The sequence below is a fragment of the Carassius gibelio genome, chromosome B23 (assembly GCF_023724105.1).
Source record: "Carassius gibelio isolate Cgi1373 ecotype wild population from Czech Republic chromosome B23, carGib1.2-hapl.c, whole genome shotgun sequence".
In the NCBI taxonomy this organism is placed as follows: Eukaryota; Metazoa; Chordata; class Actinopteri; order Cypriniformes; family Cyprinidae; genus Carassius; species Carassius gibelio.
This window is the reverse complement of record NC_068418.1, coordinates 21,689,422-21,716,509: the sequence shown is the minus strand read 5'-3', so window position 1 is coordinate 21,716,509 and position 27,088 is coordinate 21,689,422. Positions and strand designations below refer to the sequence as shown.

At 35.5% G+C, this 27,088-nt stretch overlaps 3 protein-coding genes across 4 annotated transcripts in view; all 3 read right to left on the bottom strand.

Moving 5' to 3' along the window:
* Positions 1-1,287, bottom strand: part of hoxc3a (homeobox C3a) — a 3,000-nt gene extending 1,713 nt beyond the window's left edge. Inside the window, exon 1 of the mRNA XM_052594411.1 lies at positions 820-1,287. Coding sequence (XP_052450371.1) covers positions 820-1,219 — 400 coding nt within the window. The 5' untranslated portion in view covers positions 1,220-1,287. The remainder of the gene's footprint in view (positions 1-819) is intronic.
* Positions 957-27,088, bottom strand: hoxc5a (homeobox C5a). Of its 2 annotated transcripts, none has more exons than XM_052594417.1 (4): positions 25,459-27,088; positions 22,114-24,679; positions 18,022-18,073; positions 957-1,102 (listed from the first exon to the last, which is right to left on the bottom strand). In XM_052594417.1, the coding sequence occupies exons 1-2, from the start codon at positions 25,943-25,945 to the stop codon at positions 24,465-24,467; spliced, it is 702 nt and encodes a 233-aa protein (XP_052450377.1). In that variant the 5' UTR covers positions 25,946-27,088; the 3' UTR covers positions 957-1,102; positions 18,022-18,073; positions 22,114-24,464. The 2 variants fall into 2 exon arrangements, with proteins under 2 accessions (XP_052450377.1, XP_052450376.1); XM_052594416.1 differs by lacking the exon at positions 957-1,102 and adding an exon at positions 1,351-1,463.
* Positions 12,437-14,582, bottom strand: LOC128011718 (homeobox protein Hox-C4a). Its single transcript, XM_052594410.1, has 2 exons — positions 13,992-14,582; positions 12,437-13,459 (listed from the first exon to the last, which is right to left on the bottom strand). The coding sequence occupies exons 1-2, from the start codon at positions 14,422-14,424 to the stop codon at positions 13,086-13,088; spliced, it is 807 nt and encodes a 268-aa protein (XP_052450370.1). The 5' UTR covers positions 14,425-14,582; the 3' UTR covers positions 12,437-13,085.

The window sequence follows — 27,088 nt, the reverse complement described above, 5'->3', positions numbered from 1 at the left end:
TGTATAAAACATGTCATTAAGTCTTGTATATGTGTGAAGAATGTTCACTAGTAAGATTTTGCTTAGGTTAAAACAAGTGAAGCAGTCTTATCTGTGACCCAGAAAAGCATAGCCTCAGATAATATAAAAATTTCACTGTAAGCTTTTTTTTTTTTTTTTTTTTCGCTCCTTAGTAAAAGTTTAAACTTAATCAAGTTCACAGAACAACTGGCTGTCTCTAGAAAATATTACTTTTCTTAGAAGTTCTCTTCTTTCTTTTTTTTCCCCTTTTATGCAGCTTATGCATTTTTAACTTGAGAAGAACATATTTTCAAACAGTGTAAGTGCTGTTAGACAAAAATTACTATACTTAAAATATATACATTGTAATTGTGTTTTCATCAATAAGTAATACGCATACAATAATATTTGCCCCATCTTGTTTTTTTTTTTGTTTTTTTTGTGCCCCATCCATATATCCACATTGATCTTGATGGACTGATATATATAAATTAATGACCTTTATCAAACATAATAAAACTTTAGTTTGAGACACATTTGGTTTCTTCTCACATGGATGTTTACTGGAAATGAGCAGTCTTTATTAATCAAGATTGAAATGTTGCCTGTAATTAGGGGTTCATTTTCTATTTAAGAAGGAAGGAAAACACTAATTATTGATTAATAACTGTAGTGACAAATCACATTAACATAGAACCAAATCTTATCCAGCTGTTATTCATTATCGACTAAAATATGACTGACTGATTAGATTAAGTGGTTATTTTTAAGCAATACCAATCAATATACCTCATTTAGTCCAAAAACGAGTTCTCTCACCTGATTCCATGACGTTTATGGAGCTGAAGCTTATAGGTGTATTTGTCTCTCTCATCCAAGGGTACTTCTTGGTTGAAAAGCAGGAAGTTGGCAGCTTGCACCCCTCGTCTCTTTCCGTCGCATTCGTCCGGTCCAAGGATTTTGTCGTTTCATTCGCGGAGCGGCTGACACCAGCGGAGGATGAATAGGGATGTTGAGAGAGTTTTTGAAAGTTCCACATATGGCCTTCATAACGTTTTGATGAATTTTCTTCAGCATGTTGTCTCCACGCAAAACTGCTCTCCTGCAGAGCACAAGGGGACAAATGTGGCTCCATAGAACAAACATGAGATTTATTGTAACATATCTTGTCCAAGTAAGCATTATTAATATGAAAATCGTGAAACGAATTATTGTGCATCTCTACCCGCCCTGACCACTCCAGTTGGATAATTGATCACACAAGGTGTAGAAAAGACATTAAAGTACACTCACTGCCGTCTTTAATTGTTTTCCAACAAGGGTAAACAATGTAGTCACGTGATGGCCTCATCCAATAGCCTCGCGCACTGGCTGTTTGAGTTGTAAAGTGCTCGAAAGCAACCAAACGAGGATTCCGTTTTCCTGCGCATTCTTCAACTATTTTGCCATTTCGAATGATTATCCTGTGGACAGACGAAAAGCCATGAGCAGGGCGCACACATTACCCTGTTACCTTGCTGACAGTGTTGAGAGAGCGTGATTTGGGAGGTGGGAGGGAGAAAGAGACCCATTTGGACAGAGAAAAGACATGCATGTCTGGGATCGAGTCTCCTTAGTTTTGCCACAATGGATTGCAGAATACAGACTTCATTTCGGTGATAACGTTTTATAATACAATGTTTGAAACCTTGACTGACTTATCAGTCCTCTGTGGTAGGTATTATATAATAATCGACTTATTTGCCGCATAGTTAATTAACTGTTCCTGTAACGCTTTACAGTTGTAACTACAGCTCAAAACATATACTGATTTTATATATATATTTTAAATGTCTTAATCCTTCGTAAAAACAGCCATGTAGATGTTTTAGCAGTGTCTTTTTATAAATAAAATATTTCAGTCATATAAATTGTTTGTCTTTTCCATAGTCATGTTTTTTGTAAAAAAAAAAAATAATAATAATAAAAAATATATATTTACATACATATAATAACCAACGTTTCTGAGCTGTGAAAGAAATATTGCACCACGCGTTAAATGGATCTTTCGAATATCAATGGCGTTTCCGACGTGTGTTGAGATTTCTGCGCATTTTTACCTGGTGAAAGAGACATCAAGAGAATCAATGGGTGTGGTCAAACAAAGAGATCTACTGTCAGTGCTGTAGTGACAATGCACGTCAAAAATAATCTTAGTGAAATTAAAAGAGTTTCATTTTCCAGTTAACTGGCAGTGTAAGGAAATAGTCGCCGATATGGCTATTTGTTCGTCTCGGGTAATCAAAGAAACGTTCAAGATCATCGCGTGTAGTAACTAAGAATCGCGTTGTCTGCTATTTAAAACAACGTCTCGATGAACAAAGAGCAGGAAAAGCCCGGATTTGGCGTAAGCATGACATTTTAGGGTAATGGTGAGGTCTTTAGAAACTTGTTGGAGTCGGGTAACTTGTTGTTTTTAAATAATTTGAGTCTTTTTAAATAATTAAAGATTGATCAAAAAACCTTTTTATTCGCAATAGAATTAGCCTTTGTCCTCTGACGTCATGAAGCTAAGCTGGTGGAGGGAAGAGGGTCATTGCCACAAAACGTTATTTAGCGCTCAACCTGTCCAGATCGCTGTTTTTTCCAGACACCTATCGTCACAGTAGGATTCGTTTTTAGCCAGTTGCTAATTATAACGACTGCTTGCCGATAACATTATATAAAGCAGTCACGCTGAAGTAAATTAGTATCCCCAGTCTGAAATGAACATAAAAGACTCTTCCTTTAGGCTCCATAAGCTGTGGACAGCGGTTGTCTCGCACTAGTGATTAATTGTGCACAAGGACTGAAAACCAAGGACTAGTCCCTTTTCATTTACTCTCCACAGTGTCTTGTTTGAGTATTTACTCAGACACTCAGTACTGTCAATAACATGTCTAACGTATTTTCCAAGACAAAGACTGATTACCTCAACGATTCACTCTTTCTCTTGCAGGGATTTTATATTTTAATTTATTTACTTACTTTTTTTTCCAGAAAACGCTTATAATAATAGACAGATCTCAATAATGAGTTTCTGAAACCCAAAGAGGCCTGCCAGTATGGGCAAGTATGTTTTTGAATAATGGTCGTCTCAGTACTTACATAGCCTATAGCTATTATGATAACTTTGGGCTGCATTAAAACAATATCGGTAAAAATGACAGCAATTCAAAAACCTTATATTTCATTTCGGATGGTTTAACTAGTCAAATAACCATTCATATACTGTCTATTAAAGAAGAATATCAAGGAGCCATGTGGCCATCCTCTTCGGTTGTAAGGCTAAAATCAATTTTTTCCTAAAAACGATTTGTTATTTTGAGTTCAGTGAATTGCTGTCACAAGCTTGGTCATATAGAAGCATTCACTATGCATATTACAAGTCCGTCTTCTGCCGACTTGCAGCGCTATTAACATGAATGATTAGTGCGCCCGAGTGTGCAAGGAATGCAAGTGTAGGCCTACTCATTCCATAACCACATATGAATGAGCTATTCAATAAATGCTATTTAAACAATTTCGATGCATTTTTTATTTAATTACTATTAATATTTTGGGAAGTGGTGGTGGAGGCCATAGGGAGGGTTTTATTATTCTTCTGCAGGTTTTATGGTCCCCCTTGTACCTTTCATATATTTCAATCTCTTCCCTTATTGTTTGAAAGTCGCCTGTGATCTTGGGAATTTTCTAATTAAAGTAAGTTTGTTCCCTTGTCTCATGCCGCTGGGTCCATTCACTAAATCTGAAAAGGAATCTTTGATGTAGTGGCTCAGCAAGACCATAACTCAGCGCCTCCGCCGGTACACTACAATTCTCAGTGAACTCTGTTTGAACCACGTTGCTGGCAATAAATCATTTTTCTTTCTCTCACAAAAGCGCGCCGGTCGCTCTGGGTGTCAACCCTTTTATAATTCCTCCCTACCTTCTGCGCTCTTGTGGTTGCTGACACAAACAGCTGCATAAAACATCGATAATAACATCGCTTTAACCATTTCATGCAAAAACAGGTTCTCTAAAGAGGATAAAACGGCAATGAGGTAAATTTTAGAAAACAAATTAATGGAATGCACAAAGGGCCGCTGCATACAGCTGTCTGTTGCTTTCTCTCACATAACTCCAACTGTTGAGGACATAACCCAAATTTTTGGAGAATAAATCATTTTAAACATTTTTGGGGATGAAAGACATTGATACCTTGTGAATAGTTCTTTATTTATTTTTGTATGTAAGGTTTGTTATTGAAATCTACAAGCAGACGCTTTGCATTTCATAAAATCATAATCTTTTCATTGTTTCAGCACAACGCTTCGGATTAATTTCTTCAATAAACATTAGTAATATCCTAATGGTTTTAGGCATAGGACAGATAAGAGAGTAAATCCAGGAAAGGATTTTAATGAACAGAGGATGTTGTTGGTCATAACGATGCATACAAATGGGTCTGTCTCTGAAGAGCAAAGACTAGATTTATATCTTCGGTGCCCTGCTTCGCTGTAAAACAAATCTGAACCTAAATACAACTATAGAAATTTGGAGAGATCTCTCAAGAGTTCATCAAACTTAGAAATAAGATCGACTTAGGGTGGACTGCGCTACAATATTGTTTCATTGTTTTATTTTAAAGTGGACCGGGGTCGTGAAAGGTGAGTTCTGTCAACTATTTAAAAATATATAACATTAGAAAACCTGACTACAATTCACACATGGTATTGTTTATATAAAGTTGCCATGTTGGCAGGGATTTCATACTTCATAAACCCCCCCCCCCCCCCCCCCCTTCTACATTTTGCATACTTCTGTATTCTGTACATTCACGCAAAATAAAAGGTCAAAATAAAACTATACATGTTATTATATGTGTCTAGAAGTTTTATTTGCATTTATGTTGAAATGCATATTTCATATTTCATTTCTAACGTTTTCATTGCGTTTTATCTAAACACCTTATGACTAATAGTCAAAAAGTCATTGGACTTCTCTGTTCCTCCTATGCTAAAGTTCTTCGGTTTTGCAAGGATTTAAAAGTCAGTCTTTATTTAGCACACTAGAAATTATATTCTATGCTAATAGAACATGCCTAGTTGAACCACTCACCATATTGTACAGAAAACGTTAATCTATGAATGCCATTTCTCTATAGAGAAGATAACATTAATCATTGGGGCTCAGCAGCACGTCTAGTGACCTCCTCATGACCGCATATGTTTAGACACATTGCAGACACCCCGGAGAACTGGACAAAAGCCTCAATACACAATTGTACATCTATACTGTGACACTGGGAACTTCTCAGTTGCAACAAGAGAGACTTTCGTTTAGGCTACAAGGGTATCAACCAGTGTGACGTGATAGTGAATATACTTTATTTATTGTTTGTTTGGTAACTTGTGCAAACTAGGGAACTTCAAAAAGGGTTTGCTTATGAAACGTGCGTGACCTGTAATGATGTCTGTTTTCTTAGGACTGTGGACGAGGAAAGTTTCTGACTTGTGTTGTTAAGCTCTTACATTAATTTCTCCACCTCCTAGTAGCCTTTATAAAGGTTTGCTTCAGATAAGTATGAAAGACTGAGAGAGAATAAGAGAGAAAGACAGATAGAGAGAAACAGAGATGTTCGCAGGTGGCATTTCATCCATAGGACGACCATTCTCTTGCATTCTTAACAAACTGCCCCTGTGCCATTATACGCCGAATTCTTCCTTGTAATGAGACTTTATAGACAGACACTGGCTAAAAGACTACAGGTTCATTCGATAAAAACAGGTTACGCGATGTGGCTTCAATCGGTAACTCGTTAAATTCAGGAACTTTTAGAGATAATGGATGTTCTATTCAGTGAGCGACTCTCTTAGGTTGTTGCCTGGCAACTTGAACCGATCACAAGATCACTCATCTCTTTTATCAGAGACCTATCTATCTTGCCTTTAGTAGGCTAATCCAGGAAGAAATAGCAAAATATAGGTATTGTTTTTTTTTCACGAATAAAACGTAAAATTGTTAAAATAATAAAAAATCTAAATATAGGCTAATTAAGCTATTTTTATTTATTTAATAATTATTATTATTATTATTATTATGATTATTATTATTATTATTATTTTCCCGCCAAGCAATTGGTTGAGGACTCTTTTCAGACTAGCAAGCAGATTGTTCTTTGTTACGTCAAACTTGCTTGGCAGCCAGACCTAAAGAACTAATGGGCAAAACTTTCACCAGTAACTCCAACACGAAAAAGTGCAAGAACACCGGAAATTGAATATTTTCGTTAAAAATGTAAACAGGTTTTTCATTTCACTAACACCATCTTGTGTTAATGTTTAATTCATGAATTAGCTTTGACATGTTGCATAATCGTGATATGGAAGTCACATTATTGAATACTAAAGTGCAATCCTTGTAACTGTATCAAGTTTAGCTGTATTTTTTCCTTCTGCAGGTGATTCTATGTCTTTTCACGATGCATGTGCTCGATTTCTCGAGAACACTTGTCGATCTACTGCGAATTACATGCTACTATTAACAATGCTTTGGGGAAATAACCCATAACTCTAAGATGATTTGTAAGATCGTTTTACGATCCATTTATAGGCCTGCCGTGATTTCAGGAAAACCCCAAATGCGCCAAAGACTTTTTATCATTAAAGGAGTTTCTGCATTTACCACTTATGCTTGCTTGTCTAACACTTAACCAGAAGTTAAGGCGTGTTCTCAATTAGCACAAGTTTATGGGCTAGCTAATGGATTTCTAGTTCCCAGCATGCTTTGCGTGAGACTGGATTAGAAGTTTATGGGTTTTTTTGTTGTTGTGACGAGTATTATTATTAGTATTTTTAATGCACAGTTCAGGGGTGTCTTGATGTTGTTGGACTTAGTCTATTTATCTTAATATAATTCACAACCTACACGGCAGAGCTATGTCTACCTTTCGATTGTGTTTTTAGCTTCATTCAATCACATTTCTGACTTGAATAAAAGCAGTTAATTTATGTTTTTTTTTTGTCCTATTAACACTTTGACAATGGTTTTTTGTGCAATAATTGTTATTATTATTATTATTATTATTATTATTATTTGTTTCTGGCAAAAAAAAAAAAAAAATCTTTTTTTTTCTTTCTTTCTGTCGTGTCCCCTCTCTCGGACTGCTTTAGTTTGGGTGGCCATTAGACATTACATTCGGGGTCATACTGAGTGTAAAGGCTAAGGGGCAAGATATCAGAACAAAGATTATGGAGATTGTTGAGGGCAATGCAGACACTCTTCTTTGCTCATGTTCTCCGTTTGGCATAAAATGTGGCAGAAAGCACGAAAAGTGCAAAAGTCAAAGTCATGGTTAGACTCTCACAAAGGACACTCATATCTGGAGCAAGAGCTGTATTTATGTATTTCATGTGTCGAGCGGATATTCAGTGGAAGGACTGCGACATTTCTGGAAAATAACATGGTGACCCCCGATTCAACTCTGAGCCTTTCTGCGTCGTTCACCACGGCTAAGTTTACACAGAGGACCTCGTAACAATGCTAAGAATCTACACCTTTCATCACTAACTTAATTGCTTTGAGAAGACACTTATCTTACAAAAAGGGCTGATAAAAATGCATTTTAGAACAAAAATCTTGTAATGCTAATTTCTTATTGTTCATTGTTCATAATTTCTTATTGTCTTTTTTTATTATGGAAGATTAATATTTTAATGTGAATAATGTTTCAGTAAGATATCGTGAGAAATGCAGTGCTAGAAACGCGCCATGGTAATGGAAATTAGAATAGGTAGGCCTAAACCGAAAGGCAAAATATTTGCTCAAATAGGCCTATGAAAAGTGGTGCGTTGTAAAAACGTAATTTATATCCTACAAGTCAACCACAGGACAAGATCAGTTCACACATAAGACTCGTTACTAGCATTTAACTTTGAAAGAAACAATCAGCTGTTCTCGTTATAATTTCATCTGTTGTTGATTAACATGGTAGAAGGTGTATGTCTTGACGGGTCAGTGTCAGGTTCAGTATAAACACACGCAAAACGTAATTCTTCACTTCCCATTTAGGTTAGGAGTTGTTTCTGGGTCGGTTACTCAAAAGCAGATCTTAATTGCTATGCAAGTGCTAGTCTACTTTCAAATTGCAACTGCAATCACTAAGTCAGTATAAACTAGTAATAAAAACAAACAACTGTAACTGTATTCAGATGCAAAAAATCATTTGAATAACACCTGACAATTTAGAACTAGAGACGAAAAATTACAATATTGGATCATGTATGTGTATATTTCTTAAACAGTGAATTTGCTATCACACTTATGTTTAACAATAAATATAACATTTTTGATAAAGTGTTTGATAAACGCGCGTTTCTGCAGACAGGTGAGGATCATCTTGCACTTCCTGCTTGTCTCCTCCTCCTCTTCTTCCTACAAGGGCACGTTCAAAAACCTAAGCAAAACAGATTTTGTGCAGCGTGGCACTTACTACTTGTATTGCAGGGCCAACCCTCAATCATCTTTTTGATTTATGGACACATGCAAAGAAATGTTCACCTCTCTATATGGTACAGTTCACTACAGTGTGGATTGAACCGTGGCCGTAATTGCAGCCCATGCACTATGATTTTTATGGCTAGCAAATATAGTGTTATAGGTTAACCACTGCCATATCGCATATGGTATAATGGTATTAATTGAATTATATTACAATTATAATTACTGAATTATTTTCTGAATTATTTTAGCCTATTTATAATCTGTTACAAGTGATGTAAGAAATTAAGTTAACATTATACATATAGTATATGATATATTTATACAATATTAAATAAATACATATATACCTTATAAATGTACAAGTAATAATCACTCTAAATGATCATATAAATATTAAATAAATTGTATATATAAACATTTTTAAAATAATAAATGCAATATTTTTCTTAACTCAAAGCAACTGGGCAACTTCTTTAACAAGCTGCAGACATTTCCATTTTTGTATAGCCCTTTGTCATATTGTAGGGTTGTAATTTAAAGTTGTATTTATATTTTATTTTATAACAAACGACCTATGTGCTGGTTTTGGTAACGGTACACCACCATCATTAAATATTGTATGACAGAAACGAAGACTATCTTTTAGGGGGTGATTTGTAACTTTATTGGAAAACAGGGCTTAGTGCAACTGCTGGCGCCATGTTGCTCATTCTGCATAAATTAAGTTATTGGGATCAGTTATGAGGTATTGGAAAAGGCCTTCTGTTTTTGCAACTATCGGTGCATTTCTTATATGCCATCAACAAATACTGTGGGAAAATATATCTAATATACTGTTCTAACAGCTTAAAAAAAGGATTATTTGGAATTATTTGTGCTTGTCACCTAATTAGACTCTTATTTTGCAGCATAATAAAATAATATGCACTCCAGCACAGAGCACAAAAGTAATGTGCCTGAAGATCTTCGTCATATAGGCTACCAAAACGATTAAAGTTTAAATTAAATTAAATTTTAACGTAACCTTGTTGATATTAGTCAGATCGTGTCTTTTGAAACATATGTTCCAAGAAGCCAACACTACTTGTAAAAAAATAAAATAACAATAAAATAAATAAATAAATTGTATTTTATATATATATATATATATATATATATATATATATATATAGAGAGAGAGAGAGAGAGAGAGAGAGAGAGAGAGAGAGAGAGAGAGATCGAAATAAAATAATAATAATATATATAATACGATTAAATCATTAACAACCACACTGAATTTGGTAACATTTTAAACTGTAAGGGTGAGGTGGCTTTTTATAGTTTGTGAATAGCTACTAAATATTGTTTAAAATAAAGAATTGTCATGCAAAAATGAAACTTGTATTAAAGTTTTTTTAGCTGGCAAGCAGCCACACAACACCTGCGATGACTTTCATAGGCTACATATCTCCTGTCTCCTAAACGTTACAGTTTGTTTGGTTTATGAATGTAAATATTAGTTCAGCACATTAGAAGTCAAACGTGATTTATGTGTTATACTCTTTCTTTTAAAATGATTTTTCGCAACACAAAAGCTGCTTTACATCTGCCGTGGAATGTCAGAAATCTATCAAATGTCAGCGCTCCCCAAAATGCGTTTTGTTTCAGAAAACAAATTTGTTTTATATGTCTTTAAAAGTTGTCTTACCTGTTTGAATAACACAAAACCTGCTATTAAATATTAAAAAGTCAATACAAAAATGTATTTGTACACGTCTACATGTTCCTGACAGTTTTACTCCTATTTTGAACTATATGCTTATTTTGTCTCAATTGCAATAATAATAATAATAAATTATATATATATATATATATATATATATATATATATATATATACATTATTTATTTTTATTTTTTCTCATTTAGGTGTAAGTAGAAACTACTTAGAGACTGACCAGCACTACACCAAGAGCTCGAAAATGGATTCCTCCTAAAGAAAAAGTTACAAGGTCGCACGCTAAAGAAGAGCCTTGTCTCAGAGTTCACCGATCTCGTAGGTCATACGGTGCCAAGCAACAAAGGAGAAACACATTCAGATGTCCTTCTTCTTCTGTTAGCACATCAATATAAGCAAAACCCCACAATGAAAGCAAGAGCACCGGTGAGGGTGCACACAGAAGGTACACGTTGAGAGAGCCAGTGAGGTCAAGGGGTGGGAGAGGTCGGCCGACCCGGCTGAAACGAAACTAATGGGACAGAAAATGTGTCCCCAAATTGAACTCGAATTTTCTTAGTTGTCACAAACTTCAATAAAGTACCTTTTCAGCCTCGCGACATGGAGGCAACAGCATCTCGAAAAAGACTGCCGGGATGCTACGATTTAGGCGTGCACATTTATTTCTCTCTGCTGTTCGGTCACATAATGGTCCCTGAATGCAGTTCTGCACCTACTCTTTTCAAGTGCCTTTCCAAAGTCATGGCCAGGCTGAGACGATGGCCAGTGCCTTTCTTCTCATTTAGGTTTGGACAAACTATCCGCTGAAACATATTTTGCAGTGACGCTTTTGTGCACTATTTAGTGCCTGTACAACTTTATACATTAGAAGTACAATTGACTATTGCTGCCAGACTTGATTGATGGTCTAAAATGACTCACTCCTTTGTGCTTCTCAGCCCCCCACTTAGAAAGCCGTTGTGTAATTTTCATTCAAGTCAGGCCGATTTACAATTAATCAAACACATTCCTTATTTTCTGTAATGTTTTTTTTTCGAGAACTGATATCAATAGAGACGCTAAGTGTTCTAATATTTAAATTTTAATATATTCTTGTGCATTTAGAAAAAAGAAAAAGAAAACATCACAATAGAATTTCAACTAATTTGCATGTGGGTGCGTTCTGTGCAGCATTGTATCTTGCAAGGCCACAGCGTGCAGATTTTGGCCCTGTGTGTCTAGCTCCTACTATCTGCTTTGGAGATGACGTCGCTTCGATCTAGCGCCACTTTTTAAAAATAACAATATGGCACACAAAGAGGAGTGGCCTGAATCAGAACTTTCCAAACCGAGGAACTAGGATTATATTTCACAACATGCAAATTGCTTCTTTAAATAACAATATGGAAATAGCTGACCGATATCACAGCCTTTGTCTCTTTACATTGGTCTTTTTACAATCTTATCCCATAACACGAATTTTTTCAATCGTGAATAGTCACGGTTATTTTGTAATAAACCTTGTAATATGAAACATAACAAGATGAATTACTATTAATTTAAATACTAAAGGATTTTAAATTATTTGTATTTAAACTCAACAAAACAAAGCACATTAAATACATGTTCCATTAAGTCCATAAAATGTTAGACCTATTTTTAAATGTCTCAATATCTACCAATTTTTCACTGTTTAGTTTATCCACAAAATAAAACGAATTGCTTGAATTAGTTTCGCAGCTTCATAACGCTTGAAATCAATAATGGAAAAAGTAGAAGCAGTGCAGGACATTTTTGAATGCTGGAATTGATTTTTAGAGACATTTTGAGCCATGTTGAAAACAGTGTAATTAATAACAACAAGCCATCCTGTGGAATGAAAAGCGATAAGGTTCCTACTAAAAAAGGCCCGAATTATGTTCCACGTTAAAAGCATGCGCGAGAAAATGATGGGTACACAGTCCATGCTAACCCACACAAACCGAGCGCTTAAACCTGAGAGACTGCGTAGTAGATATTAGAGCAGAAATAAAGTGTTTATAATAAATTTTCTGCAAGAACGAATGCTGCTACCCCACTGACACGTAGATTTTAAATTTACGGATAACACTGTTTTACTTCTGGGCCTACATCTGCATATGCAACTGACTACTAACATGAAAGTCTCTGCATCTCCTGTTAAAAATGATAGAGAATTTTTTTCGCTACTTATGATTAATAAAAGTCACTCGAGTCTAGGTAAAACTAATAGACACTTACGTTTTATTGACCAATATAATTAGCACAAATACACTAAACTGGTTTTATTGCATCTCACAACAATCTGCTGTTAAAAGCCTAAACACAACTCCATCACAACAAAAACTAAATTATAATTTAAAATCTTAATCTTTCCATACGACAGATAACCCACAGCATGATTTACATTTAAAGAAAACAAAGACGTTTAATATCTTTTTTTTTCTCCTATCGATACCCACGATAGTGTTTTTCATTTACAGTACAAAAAAAAAAAGGTACCAGCTCTCTCAAGTGAGAAATAAATAGATTCGTTGTGCACTTCACCTTGGCAGCTGGGCAAAGAAAGGCCCTCAAATAACATTTGAATAAAATGTCCATATCCTGCTTCGCCCAAAACATTTCTCTTAGAAAAAAACAAAACAAAAACAAACATCATATTGATTCAGTTTTAGATAAATTAAACCCTGTTTTGCGTAAAAAATAATCCATAGGTATTCGCAATAATCCATGCTATATAACATGCATTTTATATAACTGTGGACTTAAAGGAACCCCTTTACGCACAAGATACCTACGAAAACAAAATATATTATATTTTATAAATAATCAGTCATTTGATCTTCCCTTCTCTCCTCGAAATAGTTCTCTTATAACCTTGTAATATCCTCGCCACGCTCGCTTCCGGAGAGGTCCTCGGAGGCTGACATGGTGTTAGTGGTGGAAGCTGCCGCCACAACCCCAGCCGCTGAGCTTGTGTTGGACCCGGAGGAAATGCCCGTGGAGGAAGAGGATCTGACTTTGGTGTTTGGCAGCCTATGGTCTTTTTTCCACTTCATCCTGCGGTTCTGAAACCAAATTTTGATTTGCCTTTCCGAGAGGACCAAGGAATGAGCAATCTCGATACGTCTTCGCCGTGTTAAGTACCGATTATAGTGGAATTCCTTCTCCAATTCTAAGACTTGCTGGCGAGTGTAAGCAGTTCTAGACCGCTTGGGTTCCGCTCCATTGTAACTAGAGTTCACTGGAGAGAGGAGAAGCAAAGGGAAAGAAAGAAAGAAAGAAAGAGCAGAACAGAATAGAAAAGAAAAGAAAAGAAGCAGCGAGGGAAGGATAGGGTAAACAAGCGTGTCTTTCATTGAGAAATGGTGGCGACAGAGGAAATGAGGGTGGGCTAAAATATCTAAAAGTTAGCTTTCTATAATAAGGCTAAAATCACATTGGACTCAGCACTGAATTATTAATGCAACATTATAAAGCTTAGTTTTTCTCTGGTCCCAGATCTCCCTCACTCTCTCGCACACTCATAACAAGAGAAGCCACATGGTGATACGACTGCCCAGAGTATACCTCGGCTATAAAATTTATGGTGGGTGTAATTACCAATGCCTAGTCGTAAATCCGCCTCAATTGTGCCATTTCAAAGGCTTCTATCCTATCGTAGCAGAGGCTGGCCAGGGGATGAGTGTAAAAAGGAGTGAGGCAGACGGAGAGAGAGAGTTAGGATGAGGGGCGAGCTTTATAGTGCTTAAGAGAAATGCGCTCAAGTTGCCTACCGGTGCTGACGTGAATTTTCTTCATCCAGGGGTACACTACGGGTTGTTTGGCAGAAGCTGAGCTGTTGGGATGCTCCGGGGTGGCTTGATTGCAGGCGGACGATGCAGCCGGAGGGGTGGCAGGAGACAGGGGTAACGGTGGGGGCTCACATGAGGCAGATTGCCCTTTTCCGAGCAGGTGCCCCGCGTGAGGCAGTCCATGTCCTCTTTGAGTATCAGGCTCAGGGATGCTTGCACAGTTATACTGACGCTCCTGGTAGCTTGCCCGCGGAGGGTATAACTCCTGGTGGTGATGCTGGTAGCCACTGTCCCTTGCACGGCTGTAATATTCGGGGCTGTGTTCGGGAATGTAGCTATTTTGCGAATATTCCTCGCAAGGAGGAAATTTCGGATCGATGTAGTTAGAGTCCATCAAATACGAGCTCATGATCATTAATTTCTGGAGTGGAAAATAATTTTTCTAGCTTTGTCGTTTTTCTGCTCCATAAAGCCCTCCTACTAGCGAGCAACCCTGTAAAGTTACTTTTACCACGTGATTCGATGGCCCAATGGCATGGGGCGATGTAGTCCCCGGATAAGGAACCACAGCTTTCGCAAATATACCTTCAATTTTCCGCCATTGTCCGCGAAGTCTTTCAGTCTCTCTGTCCCTCTCTCTCTCTTTCTCTCTCTCTCTCCCCCTCTCTCTCCCCCCTTCCTCGCTCTCTCACACACTCATACACAATGGCCAAATTTTCTCGGATCATGCCACTGCACCTAGAGATATTTCTCAGTAAACTTGTGCATGTGCTGTTACCTGAAAGATTTTAACATTACACTGTTTAAAGAATTTAACAATTAAGTTAAATAAATAAAATATCAATCACATTTAAACTTAAGTAACGGATCAGATATACATAACTATGGCTAATAATAACACAATACAATCCTGCGCTATTGTATATAAATATATATATATATTTTAAGGCAAAAATATATATTAGAATTAACATTTTCTCTTATCTCTAATCTGTATATGCCAGTGCAAAGCAAATTTCCTGGATAATTGGCACATAGTCTAAGTCGTTATCCCTATTATTTATATAGGCTACAGTTATTAAAATAACCAAGTGAAACTACCTTAGAAAATTCTAGCCTATTTATACAGTTAACTTATGATTCCACAACTTAAGTCAAAATGTAGAGGTTGAGAGGAGATTTTGTGTTTAATTACACTATAAAGGCTTTAAATTAACCGTTTACAGCGATGGTATATACATCATATTTCCTCTTCTACGAGATGTGCAATTTTGGCTAAGGATGTTTGTCTTCATAGTAGTCCTGTTCATTCAAACTAATCTACTTATGATAGTAAGCACACACGACTTTCATGCAAAGTCACGTGCCTCTGATCGAGATGAATACAAACCCAACTTGGCTTTCGTGGCTTTTAAGTCGCCCATGTATTCCTGTAGAGACGTATTTGCGATTTTAATGCCTTGGACACAAATTCGGTTCTACAGGGTACATATAGACGACTACTGACAGGCCTTTCTTCTAATGGAAGTTTTTAAACAGAATTCAACGTACAAAGAAAAAAAAAAAAAAAAGTCAGGTTTGACTACGACCTCTTCACCATATTGAATAGGGGCTGAATAATTTGCTGGGGATAGGTTTCTGTTTGGCATCTACACAATTTGGTCATAATTGATATCTAGGGAACTGGTAAAATAATATAATTTTAGAAATATTCGTTAGTCGTTTCTTTAAAAAACGTACAAATAAAACTTTTAATTGTTTTGTTTAAACATTTTTTTCAATTGCTCAAAAACAATATGGCAGTAGAACTTGACAATCAGCAGTGAGAATTACAAATTACTTTTTTCTTAACACGGATTTGGAAATGCTTTTATTTATTTAGAATAACATTTATGTATTTATTTATTTATTTATTTATATTGAACACTTAATTGATTAGCATTTCCACATTCAACAAAAAATGTTTATGTTATGAAAGAATTAATGTCATGACAAATGTATTAATTTTTTTCGTTTAGGTTAAATGTGTTTTGACGAGTTCTGCTTTTTTAATATTTTCCATATCACAGTTCAACACTCCAATAGGTTAAGTAAATAATATTGAAAACATGAAAGAGTGAGTGGGCATGGGTAGGAAAAAGATAAATAATTTTACTATCAAATTCTATTAAATCTCGAAAACATAGGAGCACCCACTTGAATATTCCGTCTCAAACATGTTGTGCACAAAGCGGACACGTGACAGCACTGATGAAAAATAAGTTTCTTTTGTTCCTTGGGATTTATTGTGCACGCTATTACCATATGACCGCCCGGTAACCTGCAAGACCGTGCCCTGCATTTCTCTATCCAGTTTAGCTATCTAAACAGGAACAGATAGGAAACAAAAAATCTAAGAAAATTCTTAACTTTTAAGAATCCATGTAGGTTATAAAAGCAGCAGGGCCCATAGTTTCAAATTCAATTTCAACCCACCAGAGGAAAAAAAAAAGTAATTATTTTTATTTTGTTTTACCCTAAAAAAAAAAAAAAATTATATATATATATATATATATATATATATATATATAACAAACAGATATGACATAACTCTTTAACAAATGAAATGCTCGCAAACAGCCGTTTTGCCTTATTTCAAGTCTTTTATTTTACTTCGAGAACCTACAGATGTGATAGGGATTTTTTTTTGTCCACCCCCACCGGCCTGAAAACGCCCCCATCCACCCACTCGGCTCTGCTCTAGTGTTGCGGACGCATTTTAATATTAGTTAGACAGCCTGACCCGCATTTCACCCCTCGCGTTCGACTCGTTCCAATAGTTCACTGCCAAGGAGTTATTGATGAGCGAAAAGCGATGAATTCCCTCTGCACATAAATGGCCTCAGATCCTGCACCAGCTCAATAACTAGTTACAGTGTAGAGACTTCCAAAATGCTATAACCGACGGCGAATTTGCCTGATGATTCATTTGTTTATAGGCGATTTCCCCCAGACACAGATAGATAGATAGATGGATAGATGGATAGATGGATAGATAGATAGATAGATAGATAGATAGATAGATAGATAGATATAAAATAATTCAGTATGAAAATTCTGTATGTAAAAAGGTGTGATTTTAGATGGAAGGATATGCCAGTTGTCCATAAGCAAAATCTATTGCGTGTACGCTTGAAGGAATGACATTTTAGGCCTATATGATATTTAATGTATGCCCTTTGCAGTCATTTTGAATGATTCCATTTTTGGGCGCACATTTCTTTTTATAAATATCGAGTCAATATTAGTTCAAGTGACCTAAGTTGTTCTACAGTATAAAAAGTACAAGGCCTTTTATATTGTTATTATAATTATTGTTATGATCTTTTTTTTTATCTTTTGCACTCTTTAGCATTTAAAGCCTGATTTAGGTTTGTTTTATATGAGTACTCTTGATTGTGCAGGTTTACTTTGTTAAGAAATCATGAATATGATTTTACAGCTTTGATTATTTATTTGAGGTGGGATCAGTTTATGAGTTTGTTTTTATTTTGTTCTCTGTGAACAAAATAGTATTGGTCTTTTATTTGTGTTTTATGTGCTTTTATGACTTTATATTTATTTATAGCCTATTTTTTATAGGCTAAGTTATTTTTGTTTATTATTATTTTAAGTCTTAATATGATTAAAACAAGGTTACACATGATTTTGTATTTATTTTTTAATGTATTATATGTAATAATTTAGTTTTATTTTAATGTATATTAAAATATGGCGTTAGATTACACCATACGTAAATAAATAGGCAATGTGTATTAACATCTTTTGTTTTGCCTAAAAATAATAAAGAGAGCTTATTGGCTCACTAGAACGACAAAAGCTTAAACTACAGCTTCTTGCCACTGACACATGGGCATATGCTGTAGTTGTTCGCCGCTATTGTCAGGGAACACTGCCCTCTGTGTTTACACGCAGCGAAACAAGACGGGACCAGAATATTATACTAGAACAAGAAAATAACGGTAAGACTTACCAATGCAACAATGAGGTCCTCCTTGCCCTCAGGCTCACAATTTCCTCATGCGCTAAAAAGAAAGAAAGCAATTTAGAAAATAAAAATAAATAACTTGAATATACTTTGTCAGTCAGGCATGTAAGGATATCCTTATAATATAAAACGTTTGACAAAGATTTACAGTAATCGAAATGCTGTGATGAAATCATGCACTCTTTCATTATCCTGGTAAGTATTTCAATTAATATTTGAGGAAAAGCTAAAGTTTATGTAATCTGTAAAAATAATAATAATCATGTACCAAAATTGCAACTCAGTAAAATGTTGCATATATTAATCTGACAGCTGCATTTAAATTATTACTGATAATTATGTTTTTAGTACAACTTCTCTTTGTCTCTCATTGAGGGTGAACTGTCCAAAGGCATGATCCTTTAAAGTAGGACAAGGCTATGTATTTAGCACAGGTTATTTTCAGAACTATTTCCTTGATGAATGTAGTTATTTTTGCAACAATGGAGCACCTAAAATGAATTCAAACTTGATCAGGTTATCATGGCAATTCAGAATAGATTTTTTTTTTTTTTTTAAGAATGTGGCATGTTTTCTTCTTTCTGGATAACAACCTCATTGTGTGTGTGTGTGTGTGTATGTATATATATATATATATATATATATATATATATATATATATATATATATATATATATATATATATATATATATATATATATATAAAATTAACAGCATGTAAATGTGGGCATACTTTGAATTCACATATGACATTGGACCACTGTTTGTCATTGTGATGAATGGCAAAAACAATAATTACCCTGAATGTTAACCTTTATACTAAAGCAAGGAAAAGAGTATAAGAGTAATGTAATTAAATGAGAGAGGACAATATAGACGGTTTTATGATGTTCTGTATATATTCAGTGCTACAATTAACCAAGCCCAACTCTGGAAAAAAAGGTACACAAAAAGGTTAATCTAAACTCTATGGTATAATTCAGCCAAATGTAAACTGTGTTAAGTCATAAAATGCCTGCATTAAATTGTCAAATTAAGTATTTGCTATTACACACCTATGTTTTATTGTTACAAATGCTGCTAATGTTGCCATGACCAAAGGTTTCCTCCATAAATCAAAATCTTGACACTGGTTTATTAAGAAAACCACCAGTCCAAGTACCAACTTTAATTTTGTTTTTCAATCATTCATCACTGAATAAAGATGAGTTTATCCACAAAGAGAACAAAGGTACTGTTTTCTATTTGGAAAATGCATGTTCAAACAGTAATTGTGTACAAAAAGAATGTGATCTTTTCTAAAATTGAAAGCATTGGCTTGTTTAGTTGTTTTGCATGACGTGGCATGATTTCCAACTCTGTCATTTAGTCATTCTTTCTGAAGGTATCTATGTATTGAATGAAACTGCTGCCGTTTTCCATGTATGTGTAGTTAGATAGTAATCTGGTATATGTCAAAAGAATATGTTGAATCCAGAGTAACCTGCACTGGGAGAGACGAAAACATAGGAATATAAAACTATTGCCCCCTATTGGCAGTTAATGTTTTGACACAGTATTCAAAGACTTAATAATAATATAAAAAGTTTATCTTTTTCATAAAAATGGACATTTACTGAATGTGTTTGAGACTGTTGGTTGTACCCCAGTATACACCGTATGACCCATTTATTTTCTGAATGCCTCACCATTTTCCAAACCATCACAAAAATGTTGTGTAAAATGCTGTTCATTTAACATTATTGTGAATAATATTCTAGTCAGTGTATAATTGGGAATATTATCCACCTCGATCAACCTTTGAGTGAGTAAAACCTGCACCTACTCTGAGCCAAAAATGGTACTAAGATATATCAGTTATACACTTCTGATTTGATGTGATTAAAACATTGGAGTACATTCATATGATGTCATTGTCAGCATTGTTATTTTTAGATAACTGAATTAACACATAAATATGACATCTGAGAAAGGCATCTTTGTTAAAAATGTATGTAATCATATGTAATTGTTTAATGTTTCTAGATTTCTGATTTATGGGAAATATGGACATTATAAATTAAAGATATGAATTAAAATTTATTTTTAAAATTCCTATTGAAGTGGTGTAACATTCTTGAATATATTATAAACATTCATATGTGTGCATATCATTCACAACAATAATGACTGATTACCGCCAATGGATTGGTAAACATTGTTCGTTTAATCTATGTTTTGTGTTAGAATATCAAATAAGATAGACATACACTTAGGCTAAGCTATTTCTTGCTTATACAAGTAACTTTATAAACTTAATATCATCTTTAACTTAATACTATCTGAAGTTCTATCAAATTCAATATTCTTCAAATGACACTTGATATCTGCTAAAGCCCTTCCTAGTGCTTTTATTAAATTGGGGGAAAATACACACACACACACACACACACACTGCAAACAAAACAAAAGGGCATTTCTTTGAGCCTGAAGGAAAGAACTTTGGCAAGCCATGGAATTTACAACTCAGCAGTATTTACAACCAGACACAGCCTTACAAGACAGAGCTAGGTCTGGTCTTTACGCTCTATTGTTTGGATACCACCAAATGCAATCAGTGATTGATAGTGTAACTGTTCAAGTAATTTTGTGAAATATTTGCAAATCTGACCATTTTTTCAAAATAATCTCAATCTCTCTCTCTCTCTCTCTCTCTCTCTCGCTCTCTCTCGATGTTTAAAACAAGGTAAACTGAAATGGTAAACAACAAAATGTGGATACATTGTGCAATCCACATTTTTCTTTAGTAAAACTCTTTTGAGTTTGTGATTAAAGCTTTCTTATAACAAGTTATTGTCTCACCTGCATGGGAAAATATATATATATATTATTAATAATAATTTCAGACCCTCATAAAACAATCAGTGTTATATCTGTATTTTCAACTCAAATGTCCTTTCCTTTAACCTAAAACATATTTTTTTAATTTATTTATTTATTTGTTTGTATTGTATTGTATCGTGTTGTTTTGTGTTGTATTGTATTGTACAAGTATAACTTTGCACATCAAAATGGCCTGAATTAGTTCATAAAGCCAAAACTGAAGCATTGGTTTATTTATTTAAATTAAGTTCTCAAAATATATCACAGGCCTCCACAGAATAGAAACACAGCAGTATGAAGATGGCAGAGGAGTTTACTCTCAGCAAATGTCACAGTGCACAGAGTAAAGAGAACATTGTGAATGAACAGAGCAGTCTGACTTCTTCTGTTTCCAAGCACAACATCATAAAGTAAGATATGGCTTAAACTTTTCATACCATGATTATAATGGTCAAGTTGAGCCTCATCTGTCAAATAAAGACCACAGAATATCCGGTGTTGAAAACCGACAAATAACAGTGGTAAAAAAATGTCTTATGCTTTGTATAAAATCTACTTTCTCAATGAACAATTTAGTCTAATTTCAGTTGTTTTTTGTTTTGTTAATCATGTGACTCTACCTCACCATCCTCACTGCCCTGTACATGACCCCACCACACAACACCACATCTTCTCTGCCCTGCACATGACCCCACATTATGTCCGATCTAAAGATTCATGTTCTGCGCTCTCATCTGCAAACCAATACAAGACCACTTAGCTCCTCTCAGTCCTTCACCTTCACTTTAAACACAACATACAGATCCTATGCACAAACTAAGCACTTCTCGACGCATAAAATTGGGTTATTGTATATATAGGCACATTCTGTGTTACCAGATCGCAAATACATGTGCATATGAATTACGATCCAAGGCAAAAGTTTTTTACACATGTATAATGCTTTTAAGATACTTTTGTTTGAGTACATAAGAATAATGATACACAGAATTAAATTTGAAGCTCAATGCCAAATTAACAGTAATGTACAAATTCACAAACGTACACTCTAGACTTTTGAAATTGATAAAACTTAACAGATGAGAACACATTTGCGCATCACTTGACACAATTTCTCCATGAACGATTGAATTACATCCTTGATTAATTCCCGAGGGTGTTGCGGAGGAAAGTACATATTTAATTAAATAGAGGAAAACAAGATTATTAACTTACTGCAACCACCTGGGATCCATTTGGGAGAGTCGAACTTCTACAGACCCTGACGCAAGTAACCCACACTAACAGGCTCTAAGCCTTTCTCTCAGAGATAAGACTAGCCAACAGCTGCGATTACGGACAGTTAACATTATATATGATGTAAATATATTGAGGGTTTGTCAGGTCTTGCAGGCCATAAAAACCACTTTAATGACCCCACGTGCTCTTCCTGCACCACTCACTGATCCTGCTTTGGGCAATTGGCATAAATAACCCTCAAAACTTCAAAATACGTGGCAAGAGAGCTAAAATAAGAGGGGTTTGTGTAAAAAGCAACATAGTAACCACAGTAACTCGCAATGTGGCCCATTCGGGTCAAGATAGCGAATGTAGAAATTGAAAGAAGCGTGGAAATTAACATTGAATCTCCAATATAGGTGAGTGAGACGATTCTAAAATGAAAGCTCTTTTGAAACAGTAGTATAAATGGACTAGCTGGCAGTTTTTATTTTGAGATTAGTGTGTATTAATGTTAACAGTCATACATAATCTTTAGAAATACATAGATTAAATGTTCCGTAGCCTTTCAAATAAGTTACATCGAACGCGGAGAGGAGTGAGTTAAAAACTAAAATATGTCTGAGTGTAGAATGAGCCAGTAGAAAATTAGCATTTTGTACACGCAGGCAATGCTCTTGTGTCCTTTGTTTAACACGGGCCTGGATTACATGATTTCGGCGCATTGGGTGACTAGCATCATATGTCTCATTATCTAAATGACAAATTTCAACAATAATGTAGTAGCATGAGCAATTCACTCTTAACGTCTTTAATTAAGTGCTTCACACGATAGACGATTAATAACGCTGTTGTAGGCTATCATACTGCAAATGCATTTTCGAAAAATAATTCGTGTTTTCGTAATTTAGTTGGACAGTATTTGATTAAGTGTGAAAACTATCTTATTGTTCCTTTTTTGTTTTTTTAGTTCTGTGTACCAAAACGTCACTTTGAAATGTTTGTGTAAACTTCCGCCGATCTGTTAAAAAAGGAAACAGTTGTCAGTATCTGATGGGTGAGAGGAAGTGCTGTAAAAGTTTATTGGGGTCATAAAGTTTTATGTGCCTCCGTTTAAGGGCTACTGTAAATAAGTGACCAGAGCGTTAAGGTTCAATCATCTCTCATCAGTGGAAGTATACACATCCAGACTTGGATGGACACACGAATATTGATCAAAATCATATTCAATTCGCGCGATATTAAACGATTTTCTCTCTTAACTCTTTTATCAAAAGGGCCTTGAGTGCAAATAAAAAAAATGCAATGTGTAAAGAAAGACTTTTTTTTCGGTTGCTTCAACAGACAAAAAATAATATTAACAATAGGATATTCTTTACGGTTAATCAAGTTTATTTACACTGATACCACATTGGACGTTTTATTGGACACAGATGGCTTTTAACCCAGAAGTGAGGAAACTTTCTGATATGTTGCCACTATTGAAAAATTAATCTTATTACTGTTATAATACATTACTGACTGGAAAATTATCGACGTGGCTTAGCAGTGAAACCTCGAAAACAATCGGTTGGAATAACAGAAATAATGGATCATAGAACAATGCATTTCACACAAAAGTAGGTCGTGTAGCTTGTTTGGAATGAGAGGTATCAATAAGCCACTCCTTACAGTCGTTACAGGATGTCCTATATATGATCCTCGAGTGTAGAGAAACAAACCTCAAGGTACCTGTCTGAAAAAATAGTCCCCAAAACACAGTAAAAGAGCAAAATATTCGGATTGCACAGTATTTAAACAGACATAATCGTCAAGAGAAAATTACCATTTGGCTGCTGGCTGACAGACAACATGATACACAGGGATTAATATGACACTTTATGTGTTGCATTGTCATCACGTGCGGTTTACTATCCTTGTGTGGATATTATAGTTGTATTTACGACAGAAAGTACAATGGTTAAAAGACAAGTCCCATCAAAATGCAATTGTCCAATTGATGAATGTTCAAGCAAAGCACCACATTATTTGCACTTACATTTAAGGCAACGTAACTGGATGCAGGCCTTGGTATATTATGTTAGTTACTGATACAAGTGATTTTAGTAAAGCATATTCAAATAAAGTTTAAGCTCATACATTATTCAAATAAGCACCTCCTGCACTCTGGGGAGGGAGCACTATCAATAAATATTGAAAATATGGACATATTCACATAACAACATGATACTGGAGACAAATGAAAGACATCAACTGTTGTCAACAAGAAAATCTATTTTAAATCGTTTGTTGTTTCACTACAACTTAACACTGCCTTTATTTTCAAGCTGAAGCCGTACACCACGTTATTATAGTCCTCCTTTCACTTTCAACTTTGAGTCCTTCTTCCACTTCATGCGACGGTTCTGGAACCAAATTTTAATTTGGCGCTCGTTCAAGCAGAGGTTATTGGCAATCTCGATACGTCTGCGACGTGTGAGGTATCGGTTGAAATGGAACTCTTTCTCCAACTCCAGAGTCTGGTACCGGGTGTAACTGGTTCGTGACCGTTTACCATCAGATTCTGAGGTGGCATCAGAAAGATACTGGGTTACCTATTTGTAAAATTTGATCGAATGTCGTCCTCATGCATAGTGATATATAATTAATTTTCATAATCACTGATGAAGTTGCCAAACACAGTCCATAGAATGTAATATGAAAACATCAAGCATTATGAAATAAAAAAATGAAAACAGTGGACAGGTGGTATGACGCTAATATTTATTTATTCTGAAATAAAGTATCATGCACAGAAATAGCACAAACGTAATGAAACAATCATAACTGTGAGAAGGCCACGAGCATACTGACAGAAAAATAGTGTAAAAGCTGAGCAAAAAAGACAATGCCTCGCTATTTAGAGATCACAAACTGACATCATTGCTGTACTTTACTTCTCCAGCAGTGAAGAGTGCAACTAACCGGAAACAGGATTCGTTTGCAATCCCACTTTACTAAACATAAATAAAATGTAAACTCCCTTTAATTCTTAAAGCAAGAAATAATACTTAAATTTACATGTTATGATTTTTTTTTTTTTTTTGCTTTTCTAAACCAATTATTTCACCATAAATTTGACCGGAGATCACCTCTTCACAGTAACAGGACAGGTTTACGAGCAATAGGTGCCTTTGTCATAAAATTTACGGCCGCTAGTTTTATTATTTCCTGCGTTTGGCCTATAAAACTCAAGAGCAAAAATATGGAGCGACAAAACAGGATTGGAAGAAGATGCAATGACGAGGATGAGATGCGTGCAGTTTTCCTCTCTTCTAAAACAAACTTTAAACGTAACTTTACCGTGGCTCATGTGTAGCTTTGTCATCCACGGATATATCTGCGGCTGCGACTGGTTCTGACGCTGAGTCGAATTAGTTTGTTGCTTTATCGCTGAAGTAGTCTCCATTTTGACATCGTCTGTTCGGCTCTTGCCGCTGGGCTTCTCCATAACTTCCATATTCCCCTCGGCTTTTTGGCTCAACAGTCCGTGACTGAGGGGGTTGTACCCGTGAGTGCTTACAAAGCTACGAGAGCCCAGAGCTGAACAGGACTGTGTACGCTGGACTGCTGTACTGCTCCTTGCACTGTCGGTTGTGTTTATCGCCTCCCGTTTCAAAGAGTTGGAGGGGATTTGAGAACTGAACGATCCGCCGAGATCAAGTCCTTCGTACGCGTAATTGGACTCGTGGAACTCAGAGTGAGCTCCATAGTTGTCAAAAGTGTGCATTCTACAAGAAGAGGCGTCTTGCGTTTGCTTAGAAAACGAATTTCCAACGTATGAGCTCATTCTGTTTCCAAAACAATGTAACCTTGGAGAGACTCACAAAAAGCACTCGGTCACAGCAGAGATAGAATCAGCTAATAAAGTATACATAAGTTGTTTAGAAGTTTTATTTGTTTATTGGGCTTTATTTGTATTTCTAGAGGACGTCAGGTTTGTACTAAAAAAAACAGCAGGATTTATAGGTGGAGGAAATCATTTTCTTTTTTTTCTTGATACGACGTGTAATGCCCAAATATGGAATGTTTAAATGGAATCACGTGCAGCTCCTGGCCACTCATAAATTGGCTTGATCCCCAGGAGGTTATTGATAGACAGGGGAACGTGTCCGATAACTTCTCGGTATGGAAATCATCTAAGGGTCTGGGCTAAAAAGGGCGAGACCGTTAGACAAGAGCGTCATCTGGCGTCTAATACTGGACAGAGCGACCCGCTCGTGCGCGCACACACACACACACACACACACAGATTTGTGCAAACAAGATCATGGGCAAGATACGATGCGATGTTATGACACATCAAATGACAAGGCAATATGAAAAATATGGAGTACTATTATCACATTTGTTACATACATGACAAATGTGTCTATCTCCAGTTTCACAGTAATGTATTGGGTTTTTGAGTGTTGTGTGTGTATGTGTGTTAGTGTGTGTTTGTGTGTGTGTTACTTTTTCAGAATTTGATAAGTCATGTCTATTGTGGTCATACGAGAACTTTACACTGCGTCAAAACGTGCATTTGTTGCAGTGGCATCCCAAAATCCACATGTTGTTGTTTTTTTTTTTTTATCACAGAACAACCAATTCTGCGTTATGCCAATAGATGCAAAGCAAACGTGGTTAGAATGTTTTTTTGTCAATCAAGCATTGTCACGGTGTCATGAAATAAGCAATTCTTTATTTATTAAATAAAGACTTAAGTCGTCACATACATTAATCATTAGGTATATTAACAATAATTAGGTGCATTAAAAAATGGAGCCTGGACAAATTAAATTGTAGTTAAAAGAGTACAATTAAATAATAAACCATACTCTGATGTAACCGTGAATTTTATTTGTTGTTAATGTGGACTTGAATCAAAAAAGTGGGCCTAAAAGTTCATAAAAAAAAAAAACTTTCTCAAAAACGAAACCGTGTATAAAGC

What these genes read in the sequence shown, in the direction of transcription:
- LOC128011718 (XM_052594410.1), bottom strand. Translation starts at nt 14,424, where the DNA reads ATGATCATGAGCTCGTATTTGATGGACTCTAACTACATCGATCCGAAA. An exon ending in GAAAATTCACGTCAGCACCG is followed by an intron (nt 13,460 to 13,991) that starts GTAGGCAACTTG and finishes TCCTCTCTCCAG; the next exon opens with TGAACTCTAGTTACAATGGA.
- hoxc5a (XM_052594417.1), bottom strand. Translation starts at nt 25,945, where the DNA reads ATGAGCTCATACGTTGGAAATTCGTTTTCTAAGCAAACGCAAGACGCC. An exon ending in AAAGCTACACATGAGCCACG is followed by an intron (nt 24,680 to 25,458) that starts GTAAAGTTACGT and finishes ATGCCACCTCAG; the next exon opens with AATCTGATGGTAAACGGTCA.